Source organism: Budorcas taxicolor, chromosome 16 (assembly GCF_023091745.1).
Source record: "Budorcas taxicolor isolate Tak-1 chromosome 16, Takin1.1, whole genome shotgun sequence".
In the NCBI taxonomy this organism is placed as follows: domain Eukaryota; kingdom Metazoa; phylum Chordata; class Mammalia; order Artiodactyla; family Bovidae; genus Budorcas; species Budorcas taxicolor.
The window spans coordinates 3996205-4013340 of record NC_068925.1 but is presented as its reverse complement, the minus strand read 5'-3'; the positions used below and the strand labels follow the sequence as shown (position 1 = coordinate 4013340).

Here is a 17136-nt window from a genome sequence, read left to right as displayed (position 1 = left end):
GGCCAGGAATTTGTATGTTTGAAAAACTTACCAGATGGCAATTACAAGCATTCAAATGTGGGCCCTGTATTAGGTAATATTATTGGGTCAGCGTTACGTTTTGCAGGTATGCTAACTGGCGTTGTGTTTACCTCGGAGGAAGGCCTAGTTCTTCTGTGGAGGTTCAGGCTAAACTATTTAGAAGTGAAGCACTTACATCTTACTTTCAAATGTTTGGCAGAGAAAGTGTGTTCAGATGTGGGGAAATGTTAATAATGAGTGCATGCAGGTGAAAGGTAACTGGCTGAAAATGGTCTTTCAGATGGTTTTCATCTACTTTCTTGAGAGATGGATACTGGAAGAGAAAATAGCTGGGGCCACCAAGGCGCACAACTCCAGGGGGCACCACTCTCTTTGTTGTGGTAGACGGTGTCAGTCACACAGAGTATGGTGTCTGGGTGCTCCTTGCAGTTTGTGAGAGTGGTCTTGGCCCCTGCCTTCTCTTCCTGGATGAGCTGCAGAGTAGCAAAGACCCTGGTCCTCCTCTACCCCAGCTCTTTCCTGGGACCTACATCATGCATATTTCTTTCTTTCTTCTTTTTTTTTTTTAAACAGAATCCTTAGTAGCCCTTGAGGACTCAAGGAAGAGAGAATTTGTCAACCCAGCAGAGTTTGGCAGGGAGGGAACTGAACTGGAAAGAGAATGGGGGAGGCAAGAAACACGAGACTCTGATTCTTAAAATACTTTGTGTATCCACACCCCTCCTGGAGGATGAAATTCAGGAACGAGTCCTCAGTGGAAGCCAGCTCCCTCTAGCCCCAGGTGGTTGGGATCCTGCCTTCTCTTTCTCTAGATTTCCGCTGTGCCTGCTGCAGCTCTGAACCTTCACTCCACCTTGGGGGATGGCTCTCCCAGTCCTGCCTGCGCACCACGGGCCCGTCCGCAGTAGAGCGAGCAGAGCGCTGCGCTTTTGGAAGGCAGCTGCCGGTGTGGCCCGGACAAGACTTGTCAGCAGGCTGGGCCTCCTCTGCTTGGCCTGGTGGTGTCCTGGCAGGGAGCCAAGGGGCTGGTGGTTAGAGAAGGGTAGCTCAGCTTTCTGCATTTGATTTCCAGTTTGGAAAGAGCCGTAGGAGCTGGGCCTGCTGGATCTCCCTCGGGCTTTTTTATTTTTTTTTTCCCTTGGCTACACCATGTGGCTTCTGGGATCTTAGTTCCTGGACCAGGAATTGAACCTGGGCCCTCAGCAGTAAAAACACCAAACTGTAACCACTGGACTGCCAGGAAATTCCCCGTTGGGGCTTTCTTCTCTTTCTTCCTAGGGCTAACTTTGGAGTCCTCTGAGAAATCAAGAGAAATCAACAGGACTGAAGGGAATCAATAGACCAGAATCAAAGAATCCCAGGGCTGGAAGGCATTTTGTGTGCTGGTCTTGTCCATTTGCCCACCTGCATTTACAGATGCTAAACCTGGTCCTATTAGCTGAAGCCTAGTCCTTCCTTTGAAGGATCCTCAAGGAAGGATCCATCTGTATCCTGACCACCCATCTCCTTGTCTGAAAATTCTTACCGTCAGAAAGCTCTACCCTTATGTCCCAGTTCAGGAGCATTTTTTTCTCAGTGGAAATGAGGTGATATTGGAACTTGAGCTTAGTTGGGGGGTAACAAAATCATACACATTTAATTTTGGATACATATTTTAAGCTGGTATTTGAGGTATATATAAGTTGCTTCCCAAGTGGTGCTCGTGGTAAAGAACCTGCCTGCCAATGCAGGAGACATGGGTTCGATCTCTGGGTCAGGAAGATCCCTTGGAAGAAGACATGGCAACTCACTCCAGTATTCTTGCCTGGAGAATCCCTTGGACAGAGGAGCCTGGTGGACTACAGCCCATAGGGTTGCAAAGAGTCGGACACGACTGAAGGGACTTAGCACATTGAGAACAAGAAGATAGGGCCCTTAATTCAACCTGGGGGTCCAGAGAAGGCTTCCTGAAGAACCTGATGTCTGAGCATTTAGAATCAAATAAGCAAAGAACACTGGCAGTTGGGAAGGGTGCCTTGGAGCAGAAAGATACTGCATGAAATCACAGAGGTATCAAATAGGTAGTAATGAATGGTTGGAGATGGGAGGGAGATGTGGGCTGGTGATAAAGGCCTTGTTAAGGAATCAAATAGCCTTTGAAGGGGTTTAAACAGAGAGTGGGATGATTAGATTTACACTTTAGAAAGAGCCCTCAAGCCACTTTGGGGAGCAAGGGGTAAAGAGGAAAAGGTTAGCACGAAGGACTGTTAGAAAGAAGGCTATTACAATAGTCCAGCTGAGAAGGTGTGCGTCTAATTAGGGCGGCAGCAGTTAGGATAGCAGGAGGGACTCGATTTGGGAAGAACTCAGAGGACAAGCCTTGGTGACTGGACGGGGCTGAAAGGAAGGAGGGATCCAGGAGGACCGCAGCTGCCTGGCCTGCGTGACTGCGTGGTGCCGTTCACGGCGGTGGGGAACCAGGAGGGGGAAGGCTGTGGGAAGGAAATGCGGATGTGGTCGTTCATTTGGGCATCTGGGCTTGAGGTATGGGTGGCCATAGCGACTTGAGGGGAGAGAGACTCATCTGGGGCCATCAGCACGCACCTTGTATGAGTGGGTAACAGACCGAGACTGCCCAGTGTCAGCCAACCCGAGGCGGAGAATGGAGTCCCGCGCCTACGCCAGCATTGCAGGGGTGGACACAGGAAGAGGAGGACAACGGTGGAAGACGAGAAGAAAGAGAGTCATGGGAGGCAGCGGGTCAAGGCACGGGAAGAAGGGAATGGTCCACGAGCCAAGGGCAGCAGCGGTGTCTGGGCAGATAGAAACCTCTGTGGAAGTGGGGAGCCTGGGCGTTGTTGCTGGGGCATTCCAGTGGAGTGCTGGGGGCAGAAGGCAGGTGGCAGTGAGTTGAGGAGCCAGTAATGGAGACCTGAGAAGCGCCGTGTGTCGTCTGCTCTTGGCTCGGAAGGGAAGGGAGCACTGAGCGGGCATGAGCTGAAGGACAGGAAGCCAAGGTGATTAGAGTGTGTGTAGGCTTCTGTTTCTTCTTTCTTTCTAAGACCAGAAGAAGCTTGAACATGTGTAAGTGCTGCAGAGAGCAAGCCAGGTAAGGGGAAGAAGTGAAAGTCTCAGAGAGGGGCGGGGAGTTTGTGGAGCATGTGTGGAGGAGACCCAGGGGTGGGGCAAGTGCCCAGGAGGCTTCTAAGTCAGCGGGATGGGCACTGCTTCCCCAGAGGCCGACGGAAGAAAAAGAGGCTGAATGCAGGCGTGGCTCAGTTAGTTAGTGGGCAAGAGAGGCAAGATGTTGAGAGAAATTATTTCCAGTGGCCTCAGTTTCTCTCTTCACAGCGGTGCCAGGCCAAGCCGTCTTACTACTATGCTTGTTCCAGCTTGGGGCTAAAAATAGAGCCATTCTCTGGATTAAACCTGGAGGAGGGCATGGCAACCCACTCCAGTATTCTTGCCTGGAGAGTCCCCATGGAGAGAGGAGCCTGGCGAGCTATGGTCTACGGGGTCACAAAGAGTTGGACACGACTGAGCGACTAAGCAGAGCACAAGCTCAGTTCAGCTTTGAGCGTTTATCTTGTCTCCTATCAAAAGTACTGAGCCTCCTTTTCTTGGGTCCAGTGTCCCGTCTCTGGGCAGCCAAGTTCTGGGTATCTCCATCTGCTCATCCAATTCCTTGGAATTTTAAATAGCAGGACTCTCTCTTTTCCTCTGTGGACAAAAAGTAGTCTATAAGGAGATGTTGAAAGGTGGAGAAGTGCAGCAGATAGAGGAAGCAGCGGAGAGCCGTTTTTGCATACCCTGAAACTGGGCTGGGGCTATTCCACTTCGGGGCAAGTACATTCCAAGACTCACGGAGCCAGCCTGTGCCTAATGGGTGCTCCAGGATCTGGGAGGGGGCCGCATGTAAAGGGTGCTCTTGCCCTAACTCACTTGGGGTGTGATGGGACTTGCCACCGTGCACCTATCTGAACATATTTTCTATTGATGTTTTCAATTTTCTTATCAGGAAGGACATGCTTCGTGTGTCTGTAACTTGCTGGGCAAAACAGTACAATAAAATGAAGGATTTTTTATAATTTTAGAAACGGTGAACTCAGCTGCTGGTGAGAAGCATCAGAAGTGACTGACTTCACACTCAGCTGTCCCAACCTAATCTGAAACACACATACACACACAGGTCTGTGGTTCTCAGCTTCGGCTACAGTCTAAAGTCTCCTAGGGAGTTTTTAAAAATACCACTGCCTTACTGCAGACCAATTAAATCAGAATCTCTTGAAAGTACCTGGGCTTCAGTACTTTTAAAAATTCCCCCAGTGTTTCTAATATGCAGCCAGGGTGGAGAACCACTGGGCCAGGCTAACCTTGTCATCACGACCATGTCTTCATGCCATTTCATCCCACAGCACCTGAAGGAGAAGGATGCCAACGCTGGAGTAAATGAACGGGGCTGCTCATGGCAGAGGCAGCTGGCCAGGCGTATGTGTGTGTGTATGTGTGTGTGTGTGTGTGTGATCTTCCTGTCTGGTTTCCCAAGGGCTGAGGGAAATCAAGATTTTGGCACACCTTCCCTTCATCAGGCACCCGGGTCTTACCTGTTGGCAAGTTTTGTTTTATTGCTTGTATTGATTTATTTTGGGAGGATCTCAGTGCAGTCTGACTAGTTGTTTCATAGGGCCTTATTGTACTTTTCATTATAGATTTATTGAAGTATAATTGACATATAGTAAACTGTACATACTTAAAGTGTGCAACTTCATAAATTTTGACATACATATATATGGCCAGTGGTAAAGAATCTGCCTGCCAAAGCAGGAGATGCAGGTTCAATTCCTGGGTCAGGAAGATCCCTGGGAGAAGGGAGCAGCACCCCACTCCGGTACTCTTGCCTGGAGAATTCCATGGACAGAGGAGCCTGGCGGGCTGTTGTCCGTGGGATCACGAAGAGTCCACACAACTGAGTGAGCGACTAACAGTTGCACTTTCGCTGTAGATTAGTTTTCCTTTTCCAGAATTTTATATAAATGGAATACTACATACTCATAATCTTCTGTCTGACTTGTTTTTCTCAGCATAGTTATTTTGAGATTCATCCCTGTTATTGCATGTATCAGTAATTAATTCCTTTTTGTTGCTGAGGGGTATTCAGCTGTGTGAACGTATCACATTTTTTAATCCACCCACCTGCTGATGGACACTGGGTTGTCCCCAGGTTTCGATACGTCTGTTAATCCCGAACGCCTAAGCCTTCCCCGCCCCCCTGGCAACCACAAGTCTGTTTTCTGTGTCTGTGCCTCTCTTTCTGTTTCGTAGATATGTTCACTGCATCATATTTTAGACTCCACATATAAGTGATATCAGTATGGAATCTGTCTTTCTCTGTTTGGCATACTTCACTCAGTGTGGCCATCTCTAGGGCCATTCATGTTGGAGAGCTGTCAATTGACTGTAGAGCCCTTGTCTCTATCTTTTTGTCTTTGCTGATGCAAGCTGCCTCCTTCTTTCCTTGGGGTACCTGTAAGCGAGATGAGGATGGGATTTAGGGACCAGAGATAGAAGCATGTATGGATGAATGGAAGGGTGGATGAATAGATACATAAAGTTCTCCTGGTGTCGCTCTGCTTTTTTCTCCCTCTTTCTGTTTCTTTCCATCTGTTGTAGGCACTCAAGAAACAGGCAGTGGCCCAGATTCTAGCGCCCAGTCAAATTGCTGACCCATCTCTTTTTGAGACCTAATGACTGGTATTTTTACCCCTTCTTTGCAGGTGCCCAGACACCATGCCACAGCCCTGCAGACCGGACGTTGCCATGAAGTAGACGACTTCCTTGTCTGCTCTCTCCCCCGTCCTCACCATGTCTTCGACTCAGGGCAGTGGGGAGCACTGGAAGTCCCTGGAGTCGGTGGGCATCAGCCGCAAAGAGCTGGCCATGGCTGAAGCCTTGCAGATGGAGTACGATGCGCTGTCCCGGCTTCGGCACGACAAGGAGGAAAGCAGGGCAAAGCAGAACGCAGACCCCTCTCTGATCAGCTGGGATGAGCCTGTCCTGGATGTCTATAGCAAGCCAGCCGGAAGGCGGAAGGATCTCAAGCTCCTACGCGGTCTTTCTGGCTCCGATCCTACCCTCAATTACAACTCAGTCTCCCCACAGGAAGGGCTGCCCAACCACTCTACCTCCCGGGGCTCCCAGCCTGGCCCAGATCCCTGGCCCAAAGGCTCCCTGGCCGAAGACTATCTCTACATTTTTGATGGTTCAGATGGGGGGCTCTCCTTGTCCCCAGGACCAAGGCACAGAGAAGACTCTTCTAAGAAACTGTCCCCGCCTCCTCTGCCTCCCCGAGTCTCTATCTGGGACACTCCTCCCCTGCCTCCCAGGAAGGGGTCCCCCTCCTCTTCCAAGGTTTCCCAGCCCAGTGACATCAACACTTTCTCTTTGGTTGAACAACCTCCAGGCAAGTTGCTGGGGCCCCGGATCTTAGAGGAGGAGGAGGAGCTGGGAGGTGGGAGTCCGGGGCGGCCGCTGGGGTCCATGGACTACGACGGCATCAATGATGCCATCACACGGCTCAACCTGAAGTCGACCTACGACGCAGAGATGCTGCGGGATGCCACCAGGGGCTGGAAGGAGGGTCGGGGGCCCCTAGACTTTGCCAAGGACACTCCTGGGAAGCCCGTGGCCCGGAGCAAGACCATGCCCCCCCAGGTGCCCCCCCGCACATACGCCTCCCGCTGCGCCAACCGGAAAAACGCAACACCCGGCAAGAACCGCCGCATTTCTGCAGCCCCGGTGAGGACCTCTGTTTCTTCTGTGCCCGTTCCCTTTGTCCCTCAGAAACAGAACAGTCCCTCTTTCCTCTTCGGTGTCCGAATGCAGCTCTGCTCCACCCTCACCCCTGGCCTGTGCCCCAGGCCAGGCTGAGGAAGGGAGGAAGGATGCCAGGAGAGGGAGCTCCTTTCAGGGCCAAGTTTCGTGTGTCCCGGCCAAGCGGCCCTTGTGGGTGCGGGCGTTTCTGAATGCCCACTTAGTGATATTAGGGGAGACCTGGGGTGAGGAGATGCAGCACTGACTCCATGGCCGAACGGCCTCTGCTGACTTTCTGCTCGGCCGAAAGTGCTGCGTGGCGATGGGGTTGAGTCCCGAGCCTGACCCATGTTTGGCGCTCACGGCGCCCGTCCTGGCCAGGCCTCTCAGCGTCTTGCGTGAGGAACCGCGGTGCAGAGCCCTGCTGCCCCGCACCCCAGAGCTCCACTGTACTCGCTCACCTTCTCTCTGCTCTCTCGCCCACTTCTCTGCGGGCCTCTGTCTCTCTGCCCTGCTGTCTCCTCCCTGTCCTCTGTGCGTGCGCGCGCATGCCTCCCTCTCACTGGAATAAAACGTACATCCCATAAATCTACTCTCCTAACCAGTCGTCCGTATGCAGTTCAGCGGCATTAAGTGCGTTCATGTTGTTGTGCCATCGTCACCATCATCCATCTCATTTTGCAGTGAAACTATTTAGAAAAAAGTATGCGGTGTGGCAGTAATAGCTTCACTTCTATCAGTGCATAGTGTACAATAGCGAAGCATTCACACAGAAGCACAGGGTAGGTTTATTTATTTTTTGGCTTAAAAAGTGTCAGCAGCATCCCCTTCAGGGCAGGACCTGAAGCCTGCTTCGTGTTTCACCCTTGGGCTCTGGAAACCCTGGCCCCAGAGGCGCCAAGAGGCACCCCTTGGCAGATGCCTTCTGTGCTAATGGCGTTCCGCTTCATTCCATCCTTGTTTTCTCCTTACCCATTGTCTAACGGACACTGGGGCTTTCCCACGTTATGTCCCAGTAATTGGGATCCTCTGCGACTCTGGAAAAGCCACGTGGTCCTTCCTTCCTGTGCTGGTTAAGAGAGTCCCCAGAGCAGAGGCAGGTCCTGGGATAAGCTGGAGGGCACCAGGCTCTTTAAAGGCCCTGCTCCGAGAGGTGGGGCTGTTCCTGCTGTTTATAGGGACAGGGAGAGTCTGTTCTCGCACAGCTGGGCCTGCTCGCACCGAGCCAGGCCACCCTGGTAGGTGGGCACCCCTGTGGCTCCCTTTCCCCCTCCCCAGCTCTCACCCTTCCCACATCCCCTGTGTGTTATCAGAATTCTTAGGGGAAACTTGATCCAGAGTCTTCTTGAGGAAGCTAGGGCAAAGCAGAGCTCTTGCCCGTTCTTAGGGAGACATGCGGCCTTGGTCCTCCCCACCCCAGCCTGGTGCGGGGGCTCACCCCAGGAGCGGGGCCCCTTCTGGCTCCCGGCCCACACCACCTCCTCGCCTTCGCCGGGCCTGCAGCGGGAGCGACCCTCCTCATCCCGGGGCTGCAGGGCCAGCTAAGGAAACGGCTGGCTCCACGTGCCGGCGCGGTGCCCCTGCTGCCAGCCTCTACCTTGCAGGTGCCCCTGGCCAGCATCAGGCGATGTCCGCAGGGCCTGCCGGCCAGGCAAACGTAAGTGGCTTTGTTTTGTTTTCTCACGGAGCCCGTGAGCAGCACTGAAAGGGCCTGCGTGGCCCTCGCTGGCCACTCTGTTTTCTGCCCCTGCCCCCCCTCCCCTCCCTGTCTGTCTCTCTGTCTCTGTCGCTCTCGATTCTGTGGGTGAGCTGCTGACAGTGGCACTATTGTTTTGACTGGGATACAGCACGAACTTGGCAGGGCCAGGACCTCCCATGCCAACTGCCCCCACGCTGCCCTCCCCTCTCTGCACACCCTCCATGCCTGCCCAGGGGGGCAGGGCCAGGACCTCCCATGCCAACTGCCCCCACGCTGCCCTCCCCTCTCTGCACACCGTCCACACCCACCCAGGGGGGCAAGGCCAGGACCTCCCATGCCAACTGCCCCCACAATGCCCTCCTCTCTCTGCACACCCTCCACACCCACCCAGGGGGGCAAGGCCAGGGCCTCCCGTGACAACTGCCCCCACGCTGCCCTCCCCTCTCTGTACACCCTCCACCCCCGCCCAGGGGGCGAGGCCAGTGAAGGAGGGTCACTCAGAGGAAGCGAACTGGATATTCAAAGGAGGAGCTCGCTTGCTGCCATCTGCCCTGGGGTGGGCAGGCAGGATGAGAGGTAGGGCTGGTGTGAGCAGACTGGTGCGCGGCTTCTCGGAAATGGCGCTTTTCCCCGATGCCGGCTGGCGCTCCATCTGAGCCATCACTTCGTTCCTTGTGGGTGGCCTCCCCCGGGGATCTGGGCAGGTGTGTCAGGCCAGACCTGCACCAGCCCCTCCTCCACTTTGTCCCCCCCCGGGGCTGTGCTGCAGGCTTTGTTGGAGGGCTGCTTTAAAACTCTCCATGGATGACTGGACAGCCCTGTGGTGGAGGTCCTGTCTGAGAACCCCAGGTGGCACACACGTGTTCTTGGACCGGAAGCGGAGCTCAGGCAGGCTCCCTGACATTCCAGCTGTGGGGGACCAGCAGAGTAAAGACCCAGGAGGACCTAACCCTTCTAGCAGGTCCTTTCCTGCCCAGAAAGCTGCTTTGACACTGTATTCCTCAGACAGCATTGACCAGGAAGGCACGTGTGTCTGAGTCACCGCCTCCGTTTGTGGCCTCTTAGTCTCTCTCTGTGTTGGGTCCCTGGGGCTTGCTGTGGATGTTGAAGTGTTGCCCAGGGCCCCGCTTCCTTGGGGACTGTTTGGGCAACCTGCTTCCATGGGCTTCCGTTCTGGGATAGGGGAAACAGCTGTCCGCTCAGCTTCCCGCCATGCCTCTGAGAGCACCCCCCAGAAAGTCAGCCCCGGGGTCCAGCAAGCCGGGCGCTGCCTGGCCTGCAGGCTTGAGCTTATTAGACACTGGCTTCTCTGGAAGGAGGTTTGGCCACACTCACATCCATCTCATCCAGGCTTCCAAACTCAGGCAAGACTTCAAGTGCTTTTTCAACTTGGCTCTTAGTCTCCCAGGACAGTAGATAAATATATTCCTGAAAGTCCCACATTTTCCTATGCCCCTCTCACCAGGAAGCCTTTACACCCAGAGGTTAAGAGTTTGGATCGAGGAGCGGCCTGTGGGAAGGGGATGATGAGGGAAAGGCTCTGAGTCAGCTGCTCTTCTCTTAAAGGTGGGCTCCCGGCCCCACGCCGTCGCCAATGGCCACGAGCTGTTTGAGGTCTCAGAGGAGAGAGATGAGGAGGTTGCTGCATTTTGCCACATGCTGGATGTGTAAGAGTTAATGACGGGGTTAGGGAGGGCTGTGGGATGGGGAGGAGACTCGCTCCTTTCAGAACTTTCCAGGCAGGAAGAAGAGCCATGTGTAACAGATCTCAGTGATAACTATGGAGCTCGTCCTGCAGCCGGTATTGGTAGGCTCTTTTGGAGTCTTAGAATTTTCACATTTTGGACAAAATTCATGAAACTTGGCTCTAACAAAGTATTCCAATCACTTCAGGAGCAGTTGCCCTTAGGAGCAAATATACCCCAGATGGAGATAAAGGGTGTAATCTTATCTGGAGCTAAAAGAGAAAGGAAATGGATCCAGAAAAATATTCCTCGGAACTTAATACGGAAAGCTGTGTTGTTTAGAATTGTCCCTAATGTTCAACTCAGCTTGAGAAACGTTTTGCAACTGTAACAAATGTGTCAAGAACATGGTTTAGCAGAGATGCTTCCCCACTGTCCCCATCCTGGCCTGAAGACCTGGAGGGCCGCAGGCGGGATGGGGATGGAGGGGCCCTTGGGCCTCAGGACGGAGGTGCCAGCAGGCGTCTTGTCCGCCACTGTCTCCCGAAGGCACAGGTCTTCCCCCTCTCTTTCTGCACAGCCTCCGATCCGGCTCTGATGTCCGGGACTACTCCCTCACCGGGTATGTCTGGAGTGCTGTCACCCCGAGCCCAGAGCACCTTGGGGACGAGGTGAACCTGAAGGTGACCGTGCTGTGTGACAGCCTGCGGGAGCCACTCACTTTTACCTGCAACTGTAAGTTGCGGGGGAGGCGGCGTGGGCATCCTCAGAGGTGGGGCAGGGGTGACTGTTTTGAAACCCCAGACTGCTTCATTGGCTGGTGCTGGGCCTGCAGGGTGAGGGGGCTCAGGCTGAGCCCCGCCTGCCTCAGTGACCCCCTTGTTGCCCCCCCGCCTCACCCCTTTCAGGCTCCTCCACTGTAGACTTGCTCATCTACCAGACCCTGTGCTACACCCGCGATGAACTGAGGGATGTCGACGTGGGTGACTTTGTGCTGAAGCCCTGTGGGCTGGAGGAGTTCCTGCAGAAGTGAGTGAGCGGGTGGGGACAAGCGGGCAGGAGGTGGCACGTGTCTTCTGGGGCACAGGGTTGTGAGAGGGCTTCGCAGGGGCGCGCTGGGCTCGAGGCCTGGCCACAGGCAGGACTCCTGCTTTCCGGGCATACTCTTAGCCACGTTGCGCTTTCCCCAGGAGCTCGGTCTTCCAGAGGGCTTGGCTGGCTTCCTGAGACAAATCTGCTGTGGAAAGGGCTTGGAACTGGGATTGGGCAAAGATCGTATCTGCCTGCAGACTTCTGCACGTGGAGAGATGTGTGTGGGGGGCGGGGGGCTATGCTTCTCCTGCCCTAGATTACGTGCAGTGTCTTTACGGCCGGGGGCAGGAGGAGGACTGGGCAGAGTGCCCCCAGGACCAGGGGTAAGAACCACAATTGCTCTCCTCCCCCTTCCTCTGCCAGCGAGCCCTTGCCCCGCTGGCATGTGGGGCTGGCTGTCCTCCCCACCAGAGGCGCGCCTCCAGCACCCGTCCGTTCGGCGTCCTCTGCAGCGAGCAGCCTCACTGGAAAGTCTGATGGGGACCAGTAATCTTTCCACTGCGCCGGCCTCTGGGGGGCTGGGCTGGTGGAGAGGGCTGCACCCCTCGGGTGGCATGGCTGTGTGGCGGGCTGCAGAATCAGCCAGAGGTCAGTGGATCAGGAAACAGAGAGATCTGCCCTCCCCCTCAAGCTTCAGCCCCTGCTGCCCTCGTCCCTGGCCGCCTGGTGCAGCCGATGCTGGGAATGGGGAGAAGAGGCTGCCTCTCAGGGCTGAGGGGCTGAGGGGCACATGGGGAACACCACCACTTGCTCCTTCCCTTCCATGCAGGTCGAGAGGCGAGGACGCCTGATCTGTGACTAGCGCCATTCTTGGCTGGCTTCTCAGGGGTATTGTGGGCCCTTCCTGTCTCTGTGCCCTCAACAGGAAAACTGAGAGAAAAGAAGAGGGCAGGGCCCTAAGTGGCACAACTCCAGGGAAGTTCAATGTATACTTACTTTCCCCCAGAAGAATAAGAGGGGCCCCAGACTCGGGGGCTCCTGGCAGAGAGCCCCTGCCACTGTCGGAAGGAGCAGTGGGCACTGTGGGCACCTAAGCACAGCGGGTTGGGGTCTGGCTGCCTCTTAACTGGTTGTGAGACTCTGGCCCTCAGCCTCTGTAAAATGTGGCAAGGGTTATAGATGAGAACACCCTGATGAGCAATCCCTAAATATTCCCAGAGAAGGACCAGTCCAAAGAGAGGATCCAGGTCAGCTGGATACTGCCATTTCCTTTACGGCCCCTAGTCCTTCAGCCCCTGAGTTCAGAGGTGGTGGATAAGCGGTCAGGTGCTGACTTCTTGCCAAGATGCAGGGGGAGTGTCGCAGGCGAGGGGAGCAGGATGGTTGGTCCTAGGGTCAGGCCTGCCTCCGTCTACCTTGAAGGCACGCAGAGGAAGGCCTTCCACAGAGAAAGTCAGGCGTGCTCCCCGGGGACTTATGTCCATCACTCTTGGTCCAGGAGCCCCTCCTCCACCAGGGCTCGTCTCTTCCCTCTCGTGTAATAGAAAAGCCCAGGCCCCTGAGCACCTGCCTTGAGTGGAGGTGGGAAGGCCCCTCCAGGGGCTCCAGAAAGCTGCTGCCTCCCAGGAGGCCCTGGGTTTCCTCCCCTGGCCTAGCAGAGGGGCTGACGCTGAGGGGGAGTGGCAGTCCAGGATGCAGGCTGCCCCGATAAAAACCTTGAGATGGTCCCAGGGGAGGGCTGGGTTTCCTGCCGCCTCCCCCACCTCCGCCGCCTCTTCCTTCCTCCCGGGCACTCCTGCCAGCCCCGCCCCATGGCCCAGCCTCTCCCACCCCCAGGTTTCAGCTGCCACCCAGTCTCAGCAGGGGGGTCCCAGTTCAGAGGCTTGGCCCCTCTGTATGTGGACAACCCACTTACGTCCTAGCGGCCTGGCCTGGCCGTGGGCCTGGGCCCCTCTGTCGGCTTCTGCACAGAGCCCTCTGCGTTGCTCTCCTCGCCGTTTCTGGCCTAGACTCCCGACTCTGCTGAGGAAGGAAGTCCCTTTCCGGCTTCTGTTCCCCAGCTGCTGGGACCTGGCCCGGGCCTGCCGAGCTGGCCTGCAGGGGGGACTCTGTCTGCCCTTATCCCAGGCTTCCTTTCTGACCAAGGTTCGACTTGGGGCTGGATCACCGGGGGACCCCCTAGTGCGCCTTCTCTGGAGCCTGGGCAGGGTAGGGGCACGGATGTCTTCGTGTGTTGTCCTCTGAGCAGGGGTAATGGCATGCAGGTCGTCTGTAGAGATTATATTGTTATTCACAGTCACATGACCCACAGAGGGCAGTGAGAAGCAGGACTTTGGTTGGGTATAATTCCACCTGGAATCTTGGTGGGTTTGCTTGGTTGGCCTCGGCACCCCAGATGGTAACAGTGAGGAGTGTGTGACTTAAGACCACAGTGTGGGGGGACTTAAGACCACCTGTGCTTAGCTGGCTTCTGATCTGCCCAGGGCGTGCTTGCTGGAGGGACAGAGGGACAAGGCCGTTAGCATCCTAGAGATGCTAACCAAAGTTAGGCTTCCCTGGTGGCTTAGTGGGTATTGAATCTGCCTGCAGTACAGGAGACCCAGGTTCAGTTCCTGGGTCGGGAAGATTCCCCTGGAGAAGGGCATGGTAACCCACCCTAGTATTCTCGGCTGGAGAATCCCAGGGACAGAGGAGCCTGGCGGGGTACAGTCCACGGGGTCGTAGAGTTGGACACGACTGGGCAACTAACACACATATATACCAAAGCCAAGAGGAAAAGTGAAGTCGCTCAGTCGTGCCCAACTCTGCAACCCCATGGACTGTAGCCTACCAGGTTCCTGTGTCCAAGGGATTCTCCAGGCAAGAGTACTGGAGTGGGTTGCCATTTCCTTCGCCAGGGGATCTTCCTGACTCAGGGATTGAACCCGGGTCTCCTGCATTGTAGGCAGACGCTTTACTGTCTGAGCCGCCAGGGAGGATGGAATTTAAACACTACCCCTGAGAAATCTCTGTTCCCTCCTCTCTCCAGAAGTTCCCACCCCTGGAGTTGAACCAGTGATAACGGTAATAAATACCTAGCAAAGTTCGTGTTTGTGCAGACCGAGGGTTAGCTGTATTAGGGGGCTTTTCTTTAGATACACCTCTGCTTCTTTCCCTGAGTTCTGCTGAGACATTTCCCAGCAGCCAGGGTAGATATACTGCCCCTCTCCCGCCTCCCCTTCCTCTTGTTTCTCTGGCCCCTAGGGCTGAGGTGTGTACTTCCCTTGAAAGTTTCCACTGAGTCTCTAGGATGCTAATGGCCTTGTCCCTCTGTCCCTCCAGCAAGCACGCCCTGGGCAGCCACGAGTATATCCAGTACTGTCGGAAGTTTGGCGTCGACATCCGGCTGCAGCTGATGGAGCAGAAGGCCGTGCGCGGTGACCTGGCCCGCACGGTTCGTGTGTGCCGGGGAGGGGGGCCTGCACAGGGACACGGAGCATGCTGTGTGGGCCTGGGGCAGGAGCGCGGGGCTGCGGTAGAGGCAGCGCCCTTCTCTGAACGGGGTGGTCCTCACACAGGTGAACGATGACCAGAGCCCCTCCACCTTGAACTACCTCGTCCACCTGCAGGAGAGGCCAGTCAAGCAGACCATCAGCAGGTGAGAGCGGGTGCCGTCCTGGATGTGGGCCAAGCAGAGAGCGCGAGGGGACCCTAGGGGCACCCCTGCTTGCCTTTCTGCCGGCGCCCGGGCTTCTTGCAGGTGTCGGGCATGGGGTCCAGAGTCTCACAGCAGAAGGTCCCCACTCCAGGGTGTGTGATGTGCCTTCCCTTAGTACTTTACTACGTTCTCCAAGTAAGAGGGGGCCCACAGAAGGGACTTCTGGCCTTCAGTCTGCATGGGACAGACGGGAAGAGCAGAAACCCCTTAAACCAGAGCCTGATTCCTGAGCTGAGGAGGAGGAGGGAGAACATGGGTGTTCCAGAACACTGGATCTGTCCTGACTTCTCCTCTGACATTTCCCTGTCCCAACTCCCCAGGCAGGCCCTGAGTCTTCTGTTCGACACTTACCACAATGAGGTGGATGCCTTCCTGTTGGCTGATGTGAGTACAAATTCTGGAGCTGGCCCAGCGGCCCCAGACTTCTTCCTGCCTCTCCTCCAGTCCTCCTGGGATCAGTGAGCACTAAGGGGATCTGGAGCGGACCCTGAAATCTATTAGCAGAGCGCTTTTCATTCCTCTAGCACATGGGCACACCAAGACTGCCGGCTGTCGGGCAGCTGGCAGGTGTGTTCAGAAGGGCTCTGCTCCTCTGTGGGAGGTCAGGAGTCATTCCTGGATCTTCTCTCTGGAGCACAGCATCTCCAAAGCTAAGAGACACAGAGTTGCTGCCCCGCTGCAGAACTCGCATGTCCTGTGAACAAGGCCCGGAGCCTCCTATGTGCTGAGCCACAGGTGGCAAACCATCCGGAGGTGGAAGATCCCAAAGGTAGGGAAGGGCCAGGACTCTCCCCACTTGGATTCACATGGAGTTTTAAGCCTCAAAACCATAAGAATAAACATGTGCCCCACATGCTGTGACGGAGAAGGCAACGGCACCCCACTCCAGGACTCTTGCCTGGAAAATCCCATGGGTGGAGGAGCCTGGTGGGCTGCAGTCCGTGGGGTCGCTAAGGGTCGGACACGACTGAGCGACTTCACTTTCGCTTTTCACTTTCACGCATTGGAGAGGGACATGGCAACCCACTCCAGTGTTCTTGCCTGGAGAATCCCAGGGACGGGGGAGCCTGGTGGGCTGCCGTCTGTGGGGTCGCGCAGAGTCGGACACGACTGAAGCGACTCAGCAGCAGCAGCAGCAGCCACATGCTGTGAAGTTGAAGAAAGTCACATAGTAGTCTTCAGAAACAATCCTTGTCTCACTGATGCTGTTTAAATGGTGGCCATCCTTTTGGGGGAGCTGGATACAGCTTTGTATCTAGCTCACCCCTCCACTGACTGCCAGACTCCCTGCTCCAGCAGCCTCTGCTTGGACCTTTGCTGTGATGAGAGATGAGTTCTCTGAATGCCTCTTTTGTACTAGTCTGGCCCTACGTTAGTGGCCGCTGTGGGTGGAGAAGCATAAGAATTGTGTCAGGCTTCCGGGAGCTTGTGTTCCTGCCAAAAGAATGAAATAGTAACATAAAGCTATTAGTAGACAGAACAGGTTGGTATTGGGTAATCAAGGGCTCTTTGAGAGTGATGTAGAGGGGGACTGCTAGGCAAGGCTCTGGGAAGGAAGTGAGAATTTAGCTAGTCTGTGATCTGCGTTTACTTAGGTAGTCAGGGCAGGGAAGGTGAAGGGATTCCAGAATAGAAGGCCGCTGGAGCCATGGTGCAGGGCATGGCATGGCTGTGGGGCTGAGATGAGACCTCCGGGACAGGCTCGACGCTAGTGGGAGAATAAAGCTGCGTGCACAAACGCGCCCCTTGCTCTTCATTCTCTGTGCGTTGATTTTATGAAAACTGCACGTCACCCTGGTGAGACCCCGCATGTGTCTGTGTAGTATAAACAGACGAGTTGACAGAGGGAGGCTGGAGATAAGACGAGGTTCGGTGAGGATGGCTGAAAGCATTGGGGAACGTGGGCACGGCTCCTTTAATTCATCAGGAGCTGTGTGATATTCGCTAATGCTGGGTGTCTGAAAATAAAGCATGGGTCCCACAGGTTACCCTCCCAACCTGTTCCCCTTCAGCACTTGCCTGCCGGCCTCATTGTGCTGCCTCCCACAGGGGGACTTCCCACTGAAGGCCGACAGGGTGGTCCAGTCCGTCAAGGCCATCTGCAATGCCCTAGCTGCCGTGGAAACCCCTGAGATCACCAGCGCTCTCAACCAGCTGCCCCCCTGCCCTTCCCGAATGAAGCCTAAAATCCAGAAGGTAACGGGGTGCAGAGT

General features: G+C 55.3%; 1 protein-coding gene across 1 annotated transcript in view; it reads left to right on the top strand.

The window, feature by feature from the left end:
- PIK3C2B (phosphatidylinositol-4-phosphate 3-kinase catalytic subunit type 2 beta) overlaps positions 1 to 17136 on the top strand; it is a 72140-nt gene that overhangs the window by 13681 nt on the left and 41323 nt on the right. Inside the window, exons 3-10 of the mRNA XM_052653605.1 lie at positions 5775 to 6795; positions 10076 to 10176; positions 10775 to 10929; positions 11103 to 11223; positions 14548 to 14659; positions 14784 to 14863; positions 15244 to 15307; positions 16973 to 17119. Coding sequence (XP_052509565.1) covers positions 5863 to 6795; positions 10076 to 10176; positions 10775 to 10929; positions 11103 to 11223; positions 14548 to 14659; positions 14784 to 14863; positions 15244 to 15307; positions 16973 to 17119 — 1713 coding nt within the window. The 5' untranslated portion in view covers positions 5775 to 5862. The remainder of the gene's footprint in view (positions 1 to 5774; positions 6796 to 10075; positions 10177 to 10774; positions 10930 to 11102; positions 11224 to 14547; positions 14660 to 14783; positions 14864 to 15243; positions 15308 to 16972; positions 17120 to 17136) is intronic.